Below are 18,406 nucleotides of genomic sequence, written 5' to 3' on the forward strand. Positions count from 1 at the left end.
GGCACCTCGGAACAATGCAGATGGGAAAGTCCAGCCGGGGCTGTAAACCCTCGCCTACCACATGTGTTCACCGACAGTGCATGATTCAGCCCTCAGAGCATGTCCCATCTCATAAAAAAGGCACACACACATATACACATGCACATACAGGGTGTCCCCCCAAAATGTATACACACTTAATAGCCGATTGCTCAATTGATGTTTCATTCTTTTCAGATTTAACCCATTGGAATGAATAATTTATTCAAAGTGTGTATATTTTGGGACACCCTGTATGCCTGGGGATAACAGCAAATTGCGCATTTGTAAACGTGTCTGCTGGGAAGCAGGAAGTAGAAAAGGTGACGCACAATCCTCACAAGGGACTTCCAGGGAGGGTTTACTCATCAGCAAGTCTCAGCCACCCCCAAACACTGAAAAAAGCTTCTGCGAGTTACAGGAAAAAGAAGTCTCAGTGTCCCTCGAACCTGTCTTCACTGCATCTTCCCTGAAAGCGACTGTTTCCATACAACTGTGACACATTTCGAGCCCTGGAAATCCACAGGTTGCCACTCTCTCATCCCATAAATATTCACTGAGCATCTACTACATGACCTACACTCTTCTCCACATGGAAAAAAGAGACAGGAAATAATAAACATAATAATTAAGTAAAAATAGTAAAGTCTCCAGAGACAAATGAAAATAAGCTACTGGGACACAAGTGGATCTCACAGACAGTGTTGAGCAAAACATGCCATTTATAAAAATTTCACTTATATAAAGCTCAAAGCCAGGTTAGAAATTAGACAGAGGCCACCTTTGGGACGGAGGGAGAAAGCGATGGTAGAGGCTTTGGGCTGTTCTATTTCCTGCCCTGGGTGCTGGTTACCCAGGTGTGTGCATTTCGTGCTAACTCACTGAGCTGTACACTTATGATTCACATGCACTCTCCTGTTATTTATGTTATCTTCAATAAAATGAGATTGTTCTTTTTCTGAAGAGCAGTGCATCGCAAGTGGCTGCATTATGGAGATTTCTCATTCAGAGGAGCTGGATAACAACGTCCTAATGTTAAATGAATGAGCACTTATGACTTAGGATAGAGTTCTTAGTGATAGCATCATTTCATTAATTTTAAAAGCACTGAATTCCAAGCAATTTGGAGGAAAGTAAATATGATGAGCTTGAAACCTGGGTTACATGCCCCCAAAAGTCACTCTAGTGATGAAAAGGACACTGAAGGCCAAGATGCATGAGGAGTGTAGGAATAAAATTGTTTCAGGAAATGTAACATGGGGGACAAAAGCACTACTTCCAAATTTATACACACACACACATACCTATGATGTAAAATATGCATGTACAACTGGATTAATATTTTAAACAGAAATTTAGTTATATTCCTAAAAAGTTATATAGTCAAGTTTTGGCCTCAAAATGTCATTTGGATCTTTTCATGGGAAAATTTACTTCGGTTATCTAATGTAAACTATATTCTGCTCCTTGTTTCTTGTGGCCGACAAGACTAATAATCACAAATATTTTGTATCAACTTAGAAAACATGGAGAACAGAAAACTGTTTAAATACACGAATCCTACAGAACCATGGTGCTCCAGACCATAGCCACCATCCACATGTGCTACCAAGCACTTAGAATGTGGCTAGTCTGACTAAGGAGTGAAATTTTTAATTTTTTATTAAATTTTAATTAATTTAAAATCAACTTTAAATTTAAAAAGTTGAAGCAGTATAAAATAGTTTTTCTGTTAAATACTTTATTTTATAGGATATGTCACTGTAACTATTGAAAATTTAGTGCCTGAATTAAGATGTGATACAGGTGGAAATTATATACCAGATTTTGAAAATTTCGTTTGTAAAAGAAATGTAAAATATCTTGTTACATGTTGAAAAAATAATATTTGGCTATGTTGGGTTAATTAAAATACATTGCTAAAATTAATTTCACTTCTGTTTTTACTTTTTAACGTGGTTACTAGAAAATTTTAAATTACATAGGTGGCTCAAGTTATATTTCTATTGGACTGTGCTGTCAAGAAATAAAATGTCACTTTTGATCAGAGGCTATAGGGGAGAGATAAAAGAATGAGAAATCAAAGCTGGAAAAAGCAATATATTTGAAGATCTGATTAACAACTATGGTAGAAGACATTGGGGGAGGGGTAGTCCAAGAAGCCTGTCCTTTTAAGAGACCACGGTCAGCTAAGCTGGGACTGACCCAGACAGCAGAGCAAATGCTATCTGCGATTCCACAGCCGTCAACAAATCCAATGACTTCATTTTTGCTGACTGTGTTAGAGGATTGCTGTGTCTGTTATTAAAGAAGCAAGAAGAATGACAGAGGCACTGAGCACATGTCTTTCTGGGGCGACAACAGAGGAAGGGGTTTTAAATTGCCCTACTCCAAATCTCCTCACCATTAGAGATCTGGGTGATGATTAGAAAACACAGTTATACCACGTGTCTGGGTAGAAAGATCTGTTTTAATGGAACCAAGAAAATACAATAAAGTGCTTGATTCATGCAAGCTTATGGCAACATGGTACAGCTGGAGACAGCCACTATCAGGAAACCATTGTACAAGAAAGGAGACTGACCCTGGCCACATACCCATGACCTGTGACTGTTCATGGCTGGTAATTGGTCAATGGGCTCCTCGCAGATTTGGTGCACTTACCAAAGTGTGTCCTGTGATATAAACAGGTATTTGAAGAGAAGCAAGGGGAAAGTTCTTAAATCACATTTGAGAAATACTGAGTTAAACTAAGTAAGCAGGTTTCTTACTGAAGACCTTTTCAGAGCCTGACTCTACTAAGGAGCATTGTGACCCCCCCAAGAGGGCTTACCATGTGCATGCTTCCCAAACACACAGGACTACAGGCCCTCTTTTTCCGAGGAGCACTACAGGGAGCACGAACATTGGGGAGGCACAGGCTTAGAAGGAAGAAACTCTTGCTCTCCACCCCTTTTGGTTTCACCCTCAGCCAAAAAGGAACATCACTGTTGCTGTCAGCATGGCTCAGAGGCAACGGGAGTCAGAACCTAGTCGTTATCCCAGTGTGTCCATGGCCAGACTCCTTCTGGGGCAATTTCAATAACTGTGGGAGCAGGTACATCTCAGGTGCCCATGGCCACAGCTGTGTCCTGGAGAAGCAGACAATTGTCCCTCACCAGCAGGAACTCCCTACAGCCAACCCCAACACCTGGCCTCAGGCAAAGGTACATGACCTTGGCACCACAAATCTCCTACCAACAAGGAGGGGGTGGGGGAGATATTAGCCCTCCCAAGGTGCCAACACCACCCAGGAGGGTGGAAAGGTATCATCCTGAACAGAGAGAGTTGCGCCCAGGCCTCATTTCTCCCTAGAAAAAAGCATTCACGGGCGCAGGTCTGCCACCTCTGCCATTTACTTTCTCTTTTCCTTCCAGTCTTTTGCCTGCTCTACCAACTTCTAGAACAGTTTCTGATTTCTTGAATTTGGGGCAATTTTTCTGCAGAGACCACAAAAGAATGAAGGCCCGACGGTCACAGGTTGCCCAAAGAGCCAATGGCAGGCCACTCTCTGTTCTGTGAGCATCTAAACGCTATTTTGGGGAATTCCAAGTTCTTTTTTTTTCTTCTCATTTAACTGATAGTTCTTTTATTGTGATTATTTCAGGTGATATGTGCTCTGAATCCTAAAAAATTGTATAAAATTGCAATGCTTTACATGGGCAAGTTCTTATCCCCTAGTCAGACATTAAAATTTAGTCACTTAAAAAATTACACTAAAGAGGACAATGAAGACAATTCAGAAGGCACATGGAGAAAAAAAGCACATTTTAAATTTGAAAGTGAAACATAAAAGGAACAACTTGAGAACCATCCTACAAATGACACAGAAACACATATGAGTTCTAGGGGTAAAGGGCAGTGGTTTTCAACCCAATGACATTTTGGGGAAGGTCTTGCAAAAAAATACGTACTTAGGAGGGGAGAGGCAACCAAAGTAGCTTCCAGAGAAGTCACCAATGACCTCAGCTCATGGCCACACCACCAATGGCTATTTTCTGACTTTTAGCCACCAACAGGGTTGACAGCCCCTCCCATGTTGAAACACCTCCCTCGGCCTCCATCACCAGCACCCTCGGAGCCTCCCTTGGACCTCTCTAGACTTACTTTCTTCCTCTCTTCCCCGCACAACAGTCAATGTTAGAATTTTCCAGAGCTCAATTTGAACCCTCTTCCTTCTCACTGTCCCTTCTTTCCTCAGCAGTTTCACCTATGACCACGGTTTCAATGACCATTTGCCAGCAGTGTCTCTGCCCTGAGCTCCTGGGCCATAGAAACAAGGGCTTGCTTCTCAGCTCTCCTCATCTCAGCAGAGGCCCCCATTCATCAGCGGCAGGAGCCAAACCAGCCTGGTTCCCTCCCTCCCCACATGCCGTTATCCAAGCATAAACAACCCGATGATCTGCCTGGCTCCAGTTCTTGTATCTACCCACCTCCCCTCATCTCCACCATGATGCCACCACCTAAGCTTGACCGTCTACAAAGAGCTACTCCAACAGTGTCCTAACTATATCTCCACCCCTTCAAGGAGGACACCATTCTCTAGGTTCTCCTTAAAACCCTCCAATAGCTTTCCATTGAATTTGAGATAAACACCCAAATCCTCATCCTGGCCTGCCAGCTCTGCATTGTGAGCCCCGACCAACTATCCGGCTTCATCACACAGCATCCAACCCTCCACTCTCTGCGCTCAAATCACAATGGCCTCCTTCCTGGTCCTCAAGCCAAACATACTCCCTCCCAGTCACCCCATGGCCCTTCTCTACGCTATTCCAGTCCCCACTCCTTCTACTTTCCCTTAGCAGTCTACCTCTCCCAGTGGTAGACAGCTGTTTCTCCCAGAAACACCATTTCTTCCTGGACCACTGTCCCCTTCTCCTGCCAGGGACCCTCCCCCACTCTACTCCAGAGCACTTACCTCCGTGACGTGACCACCGGCTCTGGGTCTGTGTTTTCCACTGGACTATGAACCTCACATGATCAGGCGCATTACCTGTGCTGGCTCACTGAGGGAGCCACAGACATTACTGCCCCAAAGCCCTCAAAGATCTGTGCAAAGAAACACTAAGGAACCCGCCCCCGGTACAGGGTCTTGGATTCATGCAGGGAGAGAAAATGCCGTGCAAGAATTCGTCTCCTTTTGGGGGAGTGATCAAGACCCCCTCCCTCTTCTCAGGCTCAAATTCATTTCAACAAACCTCCCTGGACAGAACAGGAAGATTGCAGGCCAATGAAAATAGTAGGAGGACAGAAGATCAAGAGAGGCTGGGATGGGGGAGAAACTTTCTAAGAAAACAGACGCCCCCAGACAGCAGCTCCTACAATTTTCCTCCCACTGGGAAGGTCTAAGCCTGTAAACATCCTCCCCCATCCTCCTCCAGCCTCACGGGAAAGGGTGACAGACAGTTCCATGGGCACAGCTGGGGCCAGTTCTGTGGGCTCACCCTACCCCACACCTGCCTCCACTTTTTAACACCTCTGACTTTTATTAACTGTCCCCTCCGTACTGGTACCTTTCAGCTTTTAAAGATGCTCAGATCTCTTCTTAAAAACACACAAAGAAAACCCACTTCCTTTTACCTGTACTCTGTCTCAGCCACCACTCCCTTCTCTCTCCTGTGAAACTTATTTACTCTTAAACCCAGGGCAGGGAGGCCTCAGCCTGTTCCACCCCGTGCAAACTGCTCTTGCAAGATTTACCAGTGGCCAAATCAGTGGGCCACCTGCCCATTGGGTTCCCACATGATGTCTTTCCTGCTTTTATGCTGTTTTCTAGTCTCTTCCCTCAGATTCTGTAACACTCATGCTCTCCTCCTGCTTTGTAAAAGTTCTTGCTTGCTTTCCTTCTCTGGATCCTCTTAAGAGCCCCGGCCACAGTGCTCTCCTGTCACCCCCGGGCAAGCATGAGTGAGTTCTCACATCACGAGTTCATCCCGTCCTGTGGCTTCGCCAATTCAACCATCGGCTCCTCAATGTGCAGTCCTTGGCCCACTGCTGGTCCATAAACTTTTTGTTACCAGTCCAGAACAAGACAGAGGCAAAAGTTTAGAGTAAGCATTTAGGCACTTTCTTAGCTACTCAACATTGCTGTCATGTTTTTATTGTATTTTACAAAAGTATCACTCCTTAATGGAATGGAAAACACAACAAACAAACAAATAAAACCTTCACCACAGACAATTTGAGAAACGCTGGTCTAGATCTCAGTTTCCTAAATTGATCTATCTGTTTACAATGAAAAAGCAAGAGACTTCACAATAAGAAAATAAAAACATTATCAACTTCTCTAAAACAAAGGAAGCCAACTAGTCAACCAAACCACCATAGATCTTGTGATACTGGGTGCGTATTTCTAGCAGATAACAAGGAGCTGATGGTAAGCAGTGGCTGCTCCCCTGGAGATGGGCATGTGCCCCCCAGATGACCACCTGGACCATTTATTCACTTTTCATTACCTTCCTGGCACTGTGGGCCTCTCAGTCTGCACCTCAGACAACTATATCTCCATTCCTAGCCTCCTCCTGAGCTCCAGCCCAAAAACCACAACTGCCTTCTGGAATGTTCCCTTCAGTGTCCCACTGTCTCCTGAGTCCCAACATGTCCCTCACCAAAATCATTATCCCTCTGCCCCAAGTGGCTCCTCAAGCAGCGTTCCCCATCCTTACAAATGACCCTGCCTCACACATCAGTCACTTGAGCGTCACCTTGGTTTCTCTCTCCCCTTCTATGATAGAGTCTTAATGATTCTTCCTCTGCATTTGTCTTTTAATTTCTTCATTCACAAATATTCATTAAGTTCTGGAGACGTAGCAGCAAACAGGACACCCCATCCCCCAGCAATGCCTCACTTCTCACCCTCGGCCTGTCTCTGCCCAGGTCCCCACACACCTTCGTCCACACTGAGGGCACAGCACGCTCAGCTCAGTGCTGGAATGACACATCACTCTGCATCCCTCAACCCCCACCAGATCTGCCTTTTCAAAATGTCACGATTCTCTCCGTTGGGGAGAAGGTGGTGCAGTGAGGAAAGGGAAGACTTTTTAACATAATTTTCCTTTCACTCTGAATTTGCACTAATTAAATTAGATTCTCTGCACTGCACTTGTAGAAATGAGGCTCTGAATACTCAACAATCAGCCAGAAATTAATGATGAGTCATTTATATAACCACAAAGTTTCATAATCCTGGGGGCTGGGGATCTTTTGTTTCATGAAAAGGAGCCAATGAGATTTTTTAAGTCGGTCGGGTTCCTTTCTTTAGAGGTCAAGGTATAAGTAAAATCATTTGGTTCTCTGAAGGATAAGCCATACACTGACCATCTAGTTCTGGCCATACTGCGGTGCTCCCCCAGGACAAGGCAGGGCTCAGCCTCTCCTCTCCTCCATTGTCTTCATTCTAAAGGTTCCGTGTACTGTGTGAGATGAAATAAACCTAATTCTAAGTAGATCGCACAGGTCAGTGCTACCCCTCCATCATAAAAGAGCATGAATCTAAGGAACAGAGCCCAGAGCTGAGGACCTGAGGACAAAGGCCCCCACATCGGGCCTGGACAGTGGCAGGAGAGATCAATCTTTTTTTTTTTTTTTTTTTTTGGCTTTTCTGTCCTAAAATTCCTGACCCTGGAGTCTAGGGCTCCAAGCCACTTCCTGCCAGATTCACCTAAGCTGGTTTGAGCAGGGCCCTTGTTTCATGTAATCCAAAGAGCCCTGCCCAGAACAGGCTTCCTCCCCCCCGCCCCTTTGTCCATCTCACTCTCCAGCCAAGCAGGGCCTGACTCTCAGCCTTGAACCTTCATCTCATGCTCCTGCCCACACCAGGAACAGCACTGTCACCTCGCCCCTCCATCTCTGCAAGAGTCTAGCCCTCAGTTTTCGAGCCCTCATTCTGTGCCACACCTCTGCAAACCGTCCCCGGGCCACCCTGCCGGGGAACCTGCCTGTTCCACCCCAGCCCAGTTAACACCCACTGATGCCTCCCTATGGAAGGACCAGCCCAGGCTCCATCACTCAGCTGTCCCAGCTCCTGGGCAAAGCCCTTGACCCCTCGGAGCTTAATTTTCACCTGTTTAAAAGGGAGATACCACTGCCAGTGTGTCCTCCTGAACGAAATTATTGTGAAGCACAAACCAGAAAATGTGTGCAGTGACTGACAACTTTAAAGTGCTTTCCAAACATATAAGCTCTTTCCCAAGATGCTCTGAAGAATGCAAAGTAATTTGAAGATGGACCTGTAGGCTCTTTATTCCATACCACTCTGTCTCCTTTACTATCCTCTGGGAACTGTGCAGAACAGGAAATTCCAAGGGGTCCCACAAACCCACCAGCCACGCAAGACAGGCTCCGGGAGTACCTGGCGGCTGAGCCTTGTCTCAGGGGAACAGAGACAGCACTGCGCTCCCACAGCCTCGCAACTCTTTCTCCCTCGAGCATACGGTTCTAGGACTCGGAAAACACAGTCTCTCCAAGTCTGCCCATAAATCTGAATTTCAAATGCTCTGTGGTCCATAATAAATAATTTACATAAAGAGCCAGTTGGATGGAGCACAGCAGGATTCAAAAGGGAAAAACAGAATGCAGCAGCCCAGATTTAATTTGACCAGTCAAAGTGAGCAGAGAAATCCTTAGACCAATTGAAAGGAAACAGAGCATCTTTTTACATCTCCCTTCACCCTCGGTGAAAGACCATGATGGGGAGAGGCCGTAAATTATGGCATCTTCAGCCAATTTTACATGACACAGATACAAACGACTTCCTTTTTCCTAATTATGGAAAATAATAAAATCGCCTTACCCTCCCTTCTATCCATGTTCTCTATCCAAAGGTTCTCATTTAAAACATTTGGTGGAAAAATAATACTGAGGCATTGTTCTTAAGAAAAAAACATTCGAATCACTTTGAGTTTAATTCTAATGCGCAGAGAGGAACATAAGCTTATCCTGTGTGATGGTACAATGACAAAATGAGTTAATTACCAACTCATCGTAAGACAGATGTACTTGTCATAGGAACAGGAGCCATTATCTCACACAAAATAATGACCCAGATAGAAAGTAATGACTGCAAGCTGTAGCCGCCAGTGACACAGCTTCATCTTGGCCTAAGTGAAAGGCAATTAACAAGTGCCACCACTATATATATACATGGGGACCAAGCTATTCATTAAGTATTTACTGAAAAAATACAAACGGGTTTTTGTCTATTTCTTCCCAGGAAGCTCCGTGGTCTCCTACCTGCGTGATGACAGAAAAATTTACACGTGCTAAATTCTGCCATCAGCTGGAACAGCTGTTGACCTGACAGAGGGGTTTTCGGCTCCCCTCTGCTCTTTGCACACACAGGTGGTGTTTTCTCCAGAAACCCTGTCCAACAGCAGGAAAGAGGCACAGAGGAAAGGGGGCCCAGTTCCATCAATTGGTCCCTCTTCCCCTGGTTGCCATGGACACCGGCCTAGAAACGAAAGCTACAGCCAGCACAGCCAGCCAGAAATGCTGGATACTTCCAGGTCCAGCCCTGGGTTATGAGAGTGCAGGGGTGAATGGTGGGGCAGCCTCAGCACACCTGGGTCTTCCAAGGCAGGAAACTGTACTTCCATTCTGCTGATCATGACCATGAACCACCTCTCTATGGAGAGGAACAGAGATGAGAGACTCTGGCATACACATCTGGAGACAAACTGAGTCAGAAATCTCAGGGATCCCTAGTGTGCAAGTTTTCTAGTTTGTCTGGACCCAATAATTTTTATTGAAGAACCAGATGCACAGCAGGTGCAAGATGACACAGTGGGCTTCAAAGTGTATAATTTTTGGCTCTGGCTGGGTAGCTCAGTTGGTTAGAGCATGCTTCTGACACGCCAAGGTTGCGAGTTCGATTCCCAGTCAGGGCACATGCAAGAAGCAATGAACGCATCAATAAGTGGAACAACAAATTGATGTTTCTCTTTCTCTCAAATCATTAAAAAAATTAAAGTATAATTTAAAAAATGTTAAAAGGGAACAGAATGAGCACGTGTCAATGACTAACACACACACACAGTCAGTTTGGGGAAAAACAAATGGTGGGATAAGAGTAAAAGTTTTAAATAAAAACTGGCTTGTCCTTCAGGGCATACAAACAATAACCTTGGGGTTATCTGTCCTCTGCTGCACAGATGTCCATCTACACTCCATACGCTACAGATACACAGCGTCTGAGTGCCTGCTAATCAGACTGCTGTCTCCTTAAGACCCGATACGGCCACATGCAGTGGGTCAGCCATGATGATCAGGCTTGGTTAAGACAAAAGCCCTAAGTCATATGTTTTTAAAAGGGCATATTTGATAGTATGGCCAGAGCCTCATGCCCTCCTCTTACCCACTTACCCGCAAACATTCCAAACATCTCAGTCTTAATTACAAAACCATTACTAAAACTATTTTTCCCCCAATTCAGATCATGGGGTATGATCCTTTCGGATGGCCCTACTCAAGTTTACTAGAACATTTTATTTGCAGCAATCCAGAGAAGATGGCCCTATTTATACAGACATCTACATCAGTTATATAAACACTCATATTCTCAGGCTTAAGCATATGTGAACAAAAATTGTTTTCCCTCCATTTCTTAAGTACTAATCTGAATTTTATCAGAGTAGAAACAGTCTCCATCGTCCTGGTAAAATTACCGGAAATTTTGACCTGAGAGATCATCTGATTCCTAGTCTGAGGTCCTGGCCCACACCATGCATGAGTGATTATTCCCAGGGCTTTGAAATGCCTCAACACTCAATAAATGTTGAGGGGAGGCAGGAAGGGAACAAAAGGGAATCATTGGGTGTTTAAAGGGACAATCTAATTATTTCACTCTGCTGCAAAATTCTTCTCAACAGCCTCCCACTGCTTTTACAGCCGAGCCCTGGCTTCTTCCCCCACCCTCACACACATTCCCTTTCTTCCCCAAAGGTCCTCTGATCTTTCGATGCCCCTGCTCCCTCCTGCCTCAGGCCCTCACACATGCTGCTTCCTCTGTTCAGAGGGCTCCCCAACCTGCCCCATCACCAGATAACCTCTCCTCATCCTTCCGTCTCCGGTCTCAGCTCGAGGCACCTCCCTGATGCCCAGACCACACCATGCCCCTTGTTCCTCGCCCCCCCCCCCCCCACTTTCCCCCTCGTAAAGCTCATCCCACCCCTTCAGGGCTGACCTGCCTGTTGTGAGGACAGCAGGGCAGGGATTACGCCTATTTTGTTCTCTGCATTCAAGCACACAGGACTATTTCTGGCCCAAAGTTCCAAAGAGCCAACATAGTTACTAATGAATTCCCTAGCTGACTGATTGTATCTCAAACTAACCATAATCACCTGCACAGGATGCGGAATTGTCAATTCTATGGAAGACTGGGCTTGGGCCAGATAAGCATTAAGCAATGAACTGAGCCCCATGTAGGCGAGGGCATTCCTTCCACAGTGTCATACTGAAACTCAAGTGGACCCTGCGTTAGGTGACAAACCTCACATGGCATGAAGAGGGGTTCAAAACCAGACACACTTCTGGGCAGAGGAGGAATCCCCTGCAACTAGGCAACTTTCCCTGGCACAACTGCATGCCAGTGGCCACAGGACCCTGGTGTCTCCCACACCAGGAAGGGAAGGATGCTGGTGGCGACAAAGACCCACAGGATGAGTGGAAGGTGAGGTCTGGGAGGTTCACACCACCTTGAGGATTGGAGGGGAGTCATGGCAGTGGGGCAGCAGGCCTGTCAGCTGTTAACATCACTCCAGCCTTAAAGGACAAGGTCCAGGGTCCTGCCTGCCTGGGCAGGAGGGGGCTGCACCCCTGTGAGGCTGCTGAAAGGCCCAGACTTAAGACTATGGCTGGCCTGCCCCAGGCCTGCCCCTTGCTTGTCCTGTCAGGGGAGAGAACCTGTACAATCGTACCCTGACTGCAGGGCTCACCTTCTTAATGAACTCTGGGATGATTTTTTGGTCTGCCAGATGAACTAAGGAGGAACAGCAATCTAATTCCAAGATGTAGCCTTCATTGTGAAGATCGGTTTTCTGAGATCTGAAGAGAGAGGAAAAAACACATGTGCGAAGATTACAATTTTGCACAATATAAAAAATGTAGGTGTTTAATAAAACCCTAAATTATTTTCTGAAAGCAAATGCCAAAAAAGCAGTGCTAAAAATAATTTATGGTAAACAACCCAAATAATAGAGAGAGATCTACATCATGGAAAGACCCCCCAGACAAATCATCGAGTAAAAGACATCACTCCAGGCTGACAGGGTTAGCACAACATAACTTATACATCACACACTCACACGCGCACACACACACACACACCTCTGTAATGTATCTTTAACACATTAGCTGTATCTCTTTAGCTATATCTCCAATTTTTTTCACTTTTTCTGAAAATATATTCATCGCTTAGAAAATTTAAAACTATGGAAGACTTTTAAAGGACTCAGTCCCAGCAAAGGGCAATCTGGCAAAGTCTATCAAAATGAGAGATGCATTAAGAAAAGGCTATAAGGCAACTAAAGTAGAAATTCTGGGAAAAAAGTGGAGGCTGAGGTAAACACCTGCAGCCTTCGGTCAGTGCACAGGTGGGCAGCGTATCCCTGCCCCACACAAGTGGGGGGGCTGCCTCCCCCCTTTCCCACCATATAGGCCCACGTGATACAATGCTATGCACATGCAGGAGAACCAGAGGCAAGTGGTCACCAGAAGGACATTCTGCCACTCTATCCATTCCTTCCACGGGCTCCTGTATGACACTGACTTGGGTCTGAGGAACTTCTGGAAGCCACATGGCTGCCAGAAATTGAAGGTGATTCTTTGGCCCAGGCAGGTGTAAGGCAACAGGAAGTGGGACTGCAGTTAAGGGTCCACAGAGCATGTTCTGTCTTCATGGGGAGCGGGACTTAGAGACTGGGGCCCTGGGCTCTGTCTGCACTCAAAACACACGGATAGCCACTCTCCACCAGCTATGGGGCTGACAAGCCCACTCACCAGGAGCTCCACCAAAGAGGGACCCATGCCAGCCGCTGTGAGATGAGGTGTGGCCATAAAGGTCTTAAAAAGTGGGCACTTTCATACTGAACTGAGACATATATATCCCACCAAAAAAGTTTCTGCATGAATATTTGCTATAATATTTAAAAAATAAATTTCTAATATTCTTATATATCAATCAAAGCTATTTATGCTACTACTAACTATCTGGGTATGATTTACATGAAACTCAAAAGTGAAAATATTAAAGAGGATTTGGTTTTCCCCAGGTGTGTAACTGTGACCAGGTAAGCAAACATCAACAGCATATTTTTATTTTATTTTTCCTTCTAACATATCCTGTCAGGAGTAGGGAATGAGGCACATACTTTTGAAATATAAAACATAAACTAATTCTAAACTGCTCAAGCTGGCATGAACTAGCTACAAAAGAAGAAGCCAATTCTGCACCCCACCCTTCTTGCCTTAAAAACTTCATCAAAGACTAGACTCATGTTCTCATTCTCCCCTATGTTTTTATTCCCCTCCCCACTTCCACAGACAAAAGACATACTAAGAGGAACTAAGGCAGAAGATTCCACACTTTTGAAAGAGAAGACTTGCTCGTGACAGACTCTTACGTGTTTTGTGTGGGGTCTCAGACAACAAAGATAGGTGTGGGAGGAGGAGAGTTCTCAGAAGTGAAATCCAAGCTGCTCTGTCACGTGGAGACTCATGTCTGACTGGACGAGGTTATTTATAAATACTGGATGAGGTTATTTATAAATACCCACTGGGATCTGAAATGATTAGGCTGAAAAACAGTAATCCTTTTAAATAAGTCAACATTGTATTTACTTGGTTAAACACCCAGACAATGAATGGAGGGAAGAAGAGTCTGCCTTTAAGCAACTCACACCTGGATTCATGAGATCATCTTTAGTGCAGGATCTAATAACTACCATCTTTGCTTCTGGAACAAGTTCTACACAAAGAAAGACCACTCTGGTTCATTCTGTTGGAAAATTAACTCAGCTGCAACTGAACGGAAAGAAGTTCAAACGATCAACAAAAATCAGCATTAGGTTTTCTAGATAAAACAGGAAAAATCACATCTCAGTCTACAGTCTCTTGGAAAAGCAATCCCAAAGCATTTCGGAGGAATAGATGAGCAACTAATAAGTCTCCCCTTGCGTTTAGGAATCATCTCCACAATTTGAAATGAAACGATAGTCACTGGAGAGTGTCTGGGCGGGGAGGAAGAAGCAAAGACCCCTGACTCCTCTGAGGACAGGGGCTGGCTGCTTGAGCCTTCAAACTCAGCACTCTGTGAGGGCACGGTCACACAGAAACTGTCCCCCTGCCATGAACCCTATGAAAAACAGCATCAAATACATAAGCAAAGGATTGCCTGTAGGGCTATTAGAGGAAGTTTCTAGGCAGCTCATCACTGGGGGCGTGGTTACTGTGGTGAACACACCCTAAGTTGACCACCCCCAAGTATACTCTCCACCTCCTGGAATTCAATCAAGCCTTTGTACAATTCTTCCCACTGAGTGGGGGCAGGACCAGTGACTTCTTCCAATCAACAGAACATGGTAAAGGGACGGGATGCTACTGCCATGGTTATATTATGCTGTAAGACTGGAGCTAGAGACTCCCCTTGCTGGCTTTGAAGAAGTAAGCTGCCATGTTGTCAGAGGGCATGTGGCAAGGAACTGTGGGCAGTCCCTGGACAACAGACAGCAAGAAATAGAAATCTTAGTCCTACAACTTCAGGGAGATGAATTCTGCCAACAACCTGAGGGAGGAAGGAAGCAGGTCCTTCCCCAGTCGAACCTCTGATGAGACCACAGGCCCAGCAAACACCTATAATGCACCCTATGAGAACTGAAGCAGAGAACCCAGATAAGCAACAGAAACTGTGAGATAATAAATGTATGGTTTTTTTGAGCTACTAAGTTCGTGGTTATTTATTACAGAGCATAGAAAATTAGTAACTGTTGCTGGGGAGGAAAATATTGCAGCTTCAAGCTCAGAACCGGCCTCCCACTAGTGGTCAAGTGTAGGTCCAGTACCTCAAGATCTAATCAGACACCTGAGAGCAGCTGCTGACCGGCCATGAGTGTTCTGTGTCCTGAGGGCAAGGACTACCCTGGCACAGAGAAGGGGACATCCCTCAGGAAGTGGCTCCAAGGGCCATGGCCTTGCCCACTGACACATCACAATAGGAGGGAATAGATATTCTGCAGTCAATCAAGTTCTTAAAACAAGAACATTAAGTTGAAATGCTCCGCTGAGCAAGCATTTGCCACCCTCCTTTGTTTCCTCAAAGGCCATGTCCTTGAGTAGTCCAGGAAAAGGATATGGGAAACCACCAAAGTTCCCCTGGAATTAAGCCCAGATAAGTTTACACCAGAATGATAAAGAAGGACTCAGAATGCCTTTCTGGAGATGCAGGGTTAACTACCAGCCAAAGTGTCCATTATCTGGAAACTAACTCCAAACACTCTGAGATCAAATGTAGGCACTCCTGAGAACAGCACTGCTAACAGTGAAATATGCTTCCCAACTCCCTCCATCCCCTACTCCATAATTTCCTCTAGAGTTATTAGCTAGAGGCTACAGGTTCCAAAGCTGACTAGCAGTGGGTCATTTACCAGCTGTGTGCCTTTGGACAGTTTATTTAAAAGTTCTGTGCCTCAGTTTCTTTCACTTTCAAATGGGAATATTATGAGTAGCTGTCTCTTAGCATCGTTGTAAAGATAAGTAAGACAAAGAATGTAAAGCCCTTGCTTGGCATAGTGTGTGGCATGAGATCCAGGCTCAACAAATAGTTTCTGCTGCTGATCTATTACTATCATCTGTAACTGAATTCTTTATTTTGCCCTCCTAGCACTCTTCACAGTTCATAGTTATTCATTCAATAAATACTGACCACACTGTTACATGCGTCAGACATTATACTTTGCCATACATCAATAGACCAGACAAAATCCCTTCCCTTATGGAACTTACAGTCTAGTGGAGGCACATACATGAACATGTAACAGAGCGTTTGCAATGGTGGTTTAAGCGTAAAAAGAAAAGAAATGGAGCAAGGTAAGGGGAAATCGGGAGGAGGGGAAGCTACAGTTTTAATGAGAATGGTTAGGATGGCCTCATTAAGAAGGTGACATTTGGAATAAAGATCTACAGAAGGTGAGGGTGTTGGCCATGCTGATACCCAAGAAAGAGCTTCCAGGCAGAAAGAAGAGTTAATGCAAAATCCCTAAGTTGAGGTCATGCAAAGAGAGGCCTTGTCGTTGGAGTTCAGTGACAAAGGACAGAGGAGGAAGAGGAGACAAGTCAGAGGGCCACGGGTAAGCTGGATACTGCGGACCCTGCAGGCCATGATGACCACAGTGGTTTTCACGAAGAATGACAGCAGAACCCCTTGGAGGGTGTTGAACAGAGAAGTGATACAACCTGATTTATTTTCAAAGGATCCTTCTGGCTCCTTTGGGGAGGAGAGGGTGCAGTTAAGAGACTAACTTAGGGGTCCAGGCAAGAGATGATGGCAGCTCAAAGTGAGTTGTTGGCAGTGTAGCAGTGGTGAGAAGTGCTGGATTCTGGGTGTATTTTTATGGTAGAACTTTCAAGACTTCCTTATGGACAGGTTGTGGGAAGTGAAGGAATAAATCAGATGAGGATGACTCTAAGGATTTCTTCTTTGGCAACTGGGAGAATAGATGAAGCTGCCACCGCTATGACCGGGAAGGCTGTGGGTGGCACAAGCTTGGGGGGAAGATCATTCCGTTTCAAATGTGTTGAATTTGACATATCAAGCAGACATCCAAGAAGATACGTCAGTAGACATTTTAATACATATTTGAGTCTGTGCTTCAGGAGATGGGGCTGGAGATGTAAATTTGGGAGTCATCAGCTTCCAGACGATTTTTAAAGCATGAGGCTAGATGAGATCTCAATTACTGTAAAGAGAGAATATTCAAGGATTGAGCTTTGGGACCATGAAGAGGTTGGAGACAAAAGGGGAGAAGGCGGCAAAGGAGATGAGGAAGGACTAACCAGGAAGGAAGGAAGGAAACAAAGAGACCTCGCTGTCCTGGAAGTCACATCAAGGGAGCATGTCAAGGAGGAGGGTATGAGCCACCCTATCAATTGCTTCAATTAACACATTTATAGTCTTCTCTTCAATTTACTTATCTTTTAGGAATCCCAGGAAGGAAATTTGATTTAATTCACCCTATGGAAACAGGTATGAAGAAATCTGCTCACGTTTAGTATGTGATTAGCCTGTTAATTGGGCCAATTACCAAATTATTCTGTGGATCTGGTTCAGAACAGTTTGGCTCCTTGAAAAAAAGTCACCTTCATGCTGCTGGGTCATTTTCTCAGAAACAGCCTGGGGGAAAATGAACTAAAAAGAGCTCTGACCCATCCCACACCTTGTGGCCCTTACGTGTATACAGTTTTGGAGAGTTGAGAGGGGCTTACTTCCAGCCATTCAAAAGAGGTTTTCTGAAAGGAAAAGGGAATAAAACGATATTTCTGAGCAGAGATGCGATGTCCTGAGAGCCAAGAATGAGTTAGACAAAATGAATTCAAATGCTTAGAGTGTAGCAACGTAGTGTTGACAAGGCATAAAAACTTAGTGGTCCTGACTGCTTAAGACACTGGAAAAGCAGCTGAGACATCAGAGCCCATCACATTTTAAAAAGCCATCATAATATGACAGTTAATGCAGTGTGGTACCCTGCTTTGCATCCAGGAACTGAAAAAGAACATTAATAGAAAAACTGATGAAATGCAAATAAAATCCACAATTTTGTTAATAGTAATATACCAATGTCAATTTCTAAATTTGGACAAATGTACCATAGTGATGTAAAATATTAATAATGAGGAAACTCAGTGAAGGGTATATGGAAATTCTCTATAATTTCTTTGTAACTTTTCTGTTAATTCTAAATTTATCCCCACATAGAATTTATTTTGAAAAACCAAAGAAGGCAAGCCATCATACACTGAGGGGATTTGTGTGTTTGTTTTGATTCTGTAATATTTCTTCTCCGAATCAGTGTCTCTAGTCCTAAACTACACCTACACCCCTGCCTGACTATAATTCTCATACGAGACCCCTCAAATCACATGAGGTTAATGACTGAAATAACTGCGTCTGGGGGAGAAAAGAATAATCTCCTTTGATGTGCCCCAACTTTAGGCACTGAAACAATCCAATAAGCAAACCCTGGGCTCTGTGAATCAGACTGGGCTTCCCACAGGGCAGGCATTCTGGCTGCACCAACCTGGGGATCACCTGGGGAGTTCTCACAAACTCTGCTTTAATTGGTGCAAGGTACGGCTGGGGCAA

At 44.8% G+C, this 18,406-nt stretch overlaps 1 protein-coding gene across 2 annotated transcripts in view; it reads right to left on the reverse strand.

The window, feature by feature from the left end:
* RFTN1 (raftlin, lipid raft linker 1) overlaps window positions 1-18,406 on the reverse strand; it is a 167,893-nt gene that overhangs the window by 65,088 nt on the left and 84,399 nt on the right. For both annotated transcript variants that reach the window (XM_081160205.1, XM_081160206.1), the window contains exon 4: window positions 11,988-12,096. In XM_081160205.1, the coding sequence (XP_081016331.1) occupies window positions 11,988-12,096 (109 nt within the window). The remainder of the gene's footprint in view (window positions 1-11,987; window positions 12,097-18,406) is intronic.

This window comes from Miniopterus schreibersii (assembly GCF_964146895.1).
Source record: "Miniopterus schreibersii genome assembly, chromosome: 15".
Classification (NCBI taxonomy): Eukaryota; Metazoa; Chordata; class Mammalia; order Chiroptera; family Miniopteridae; genus Miniopterus; species Miniopterus schreibersii.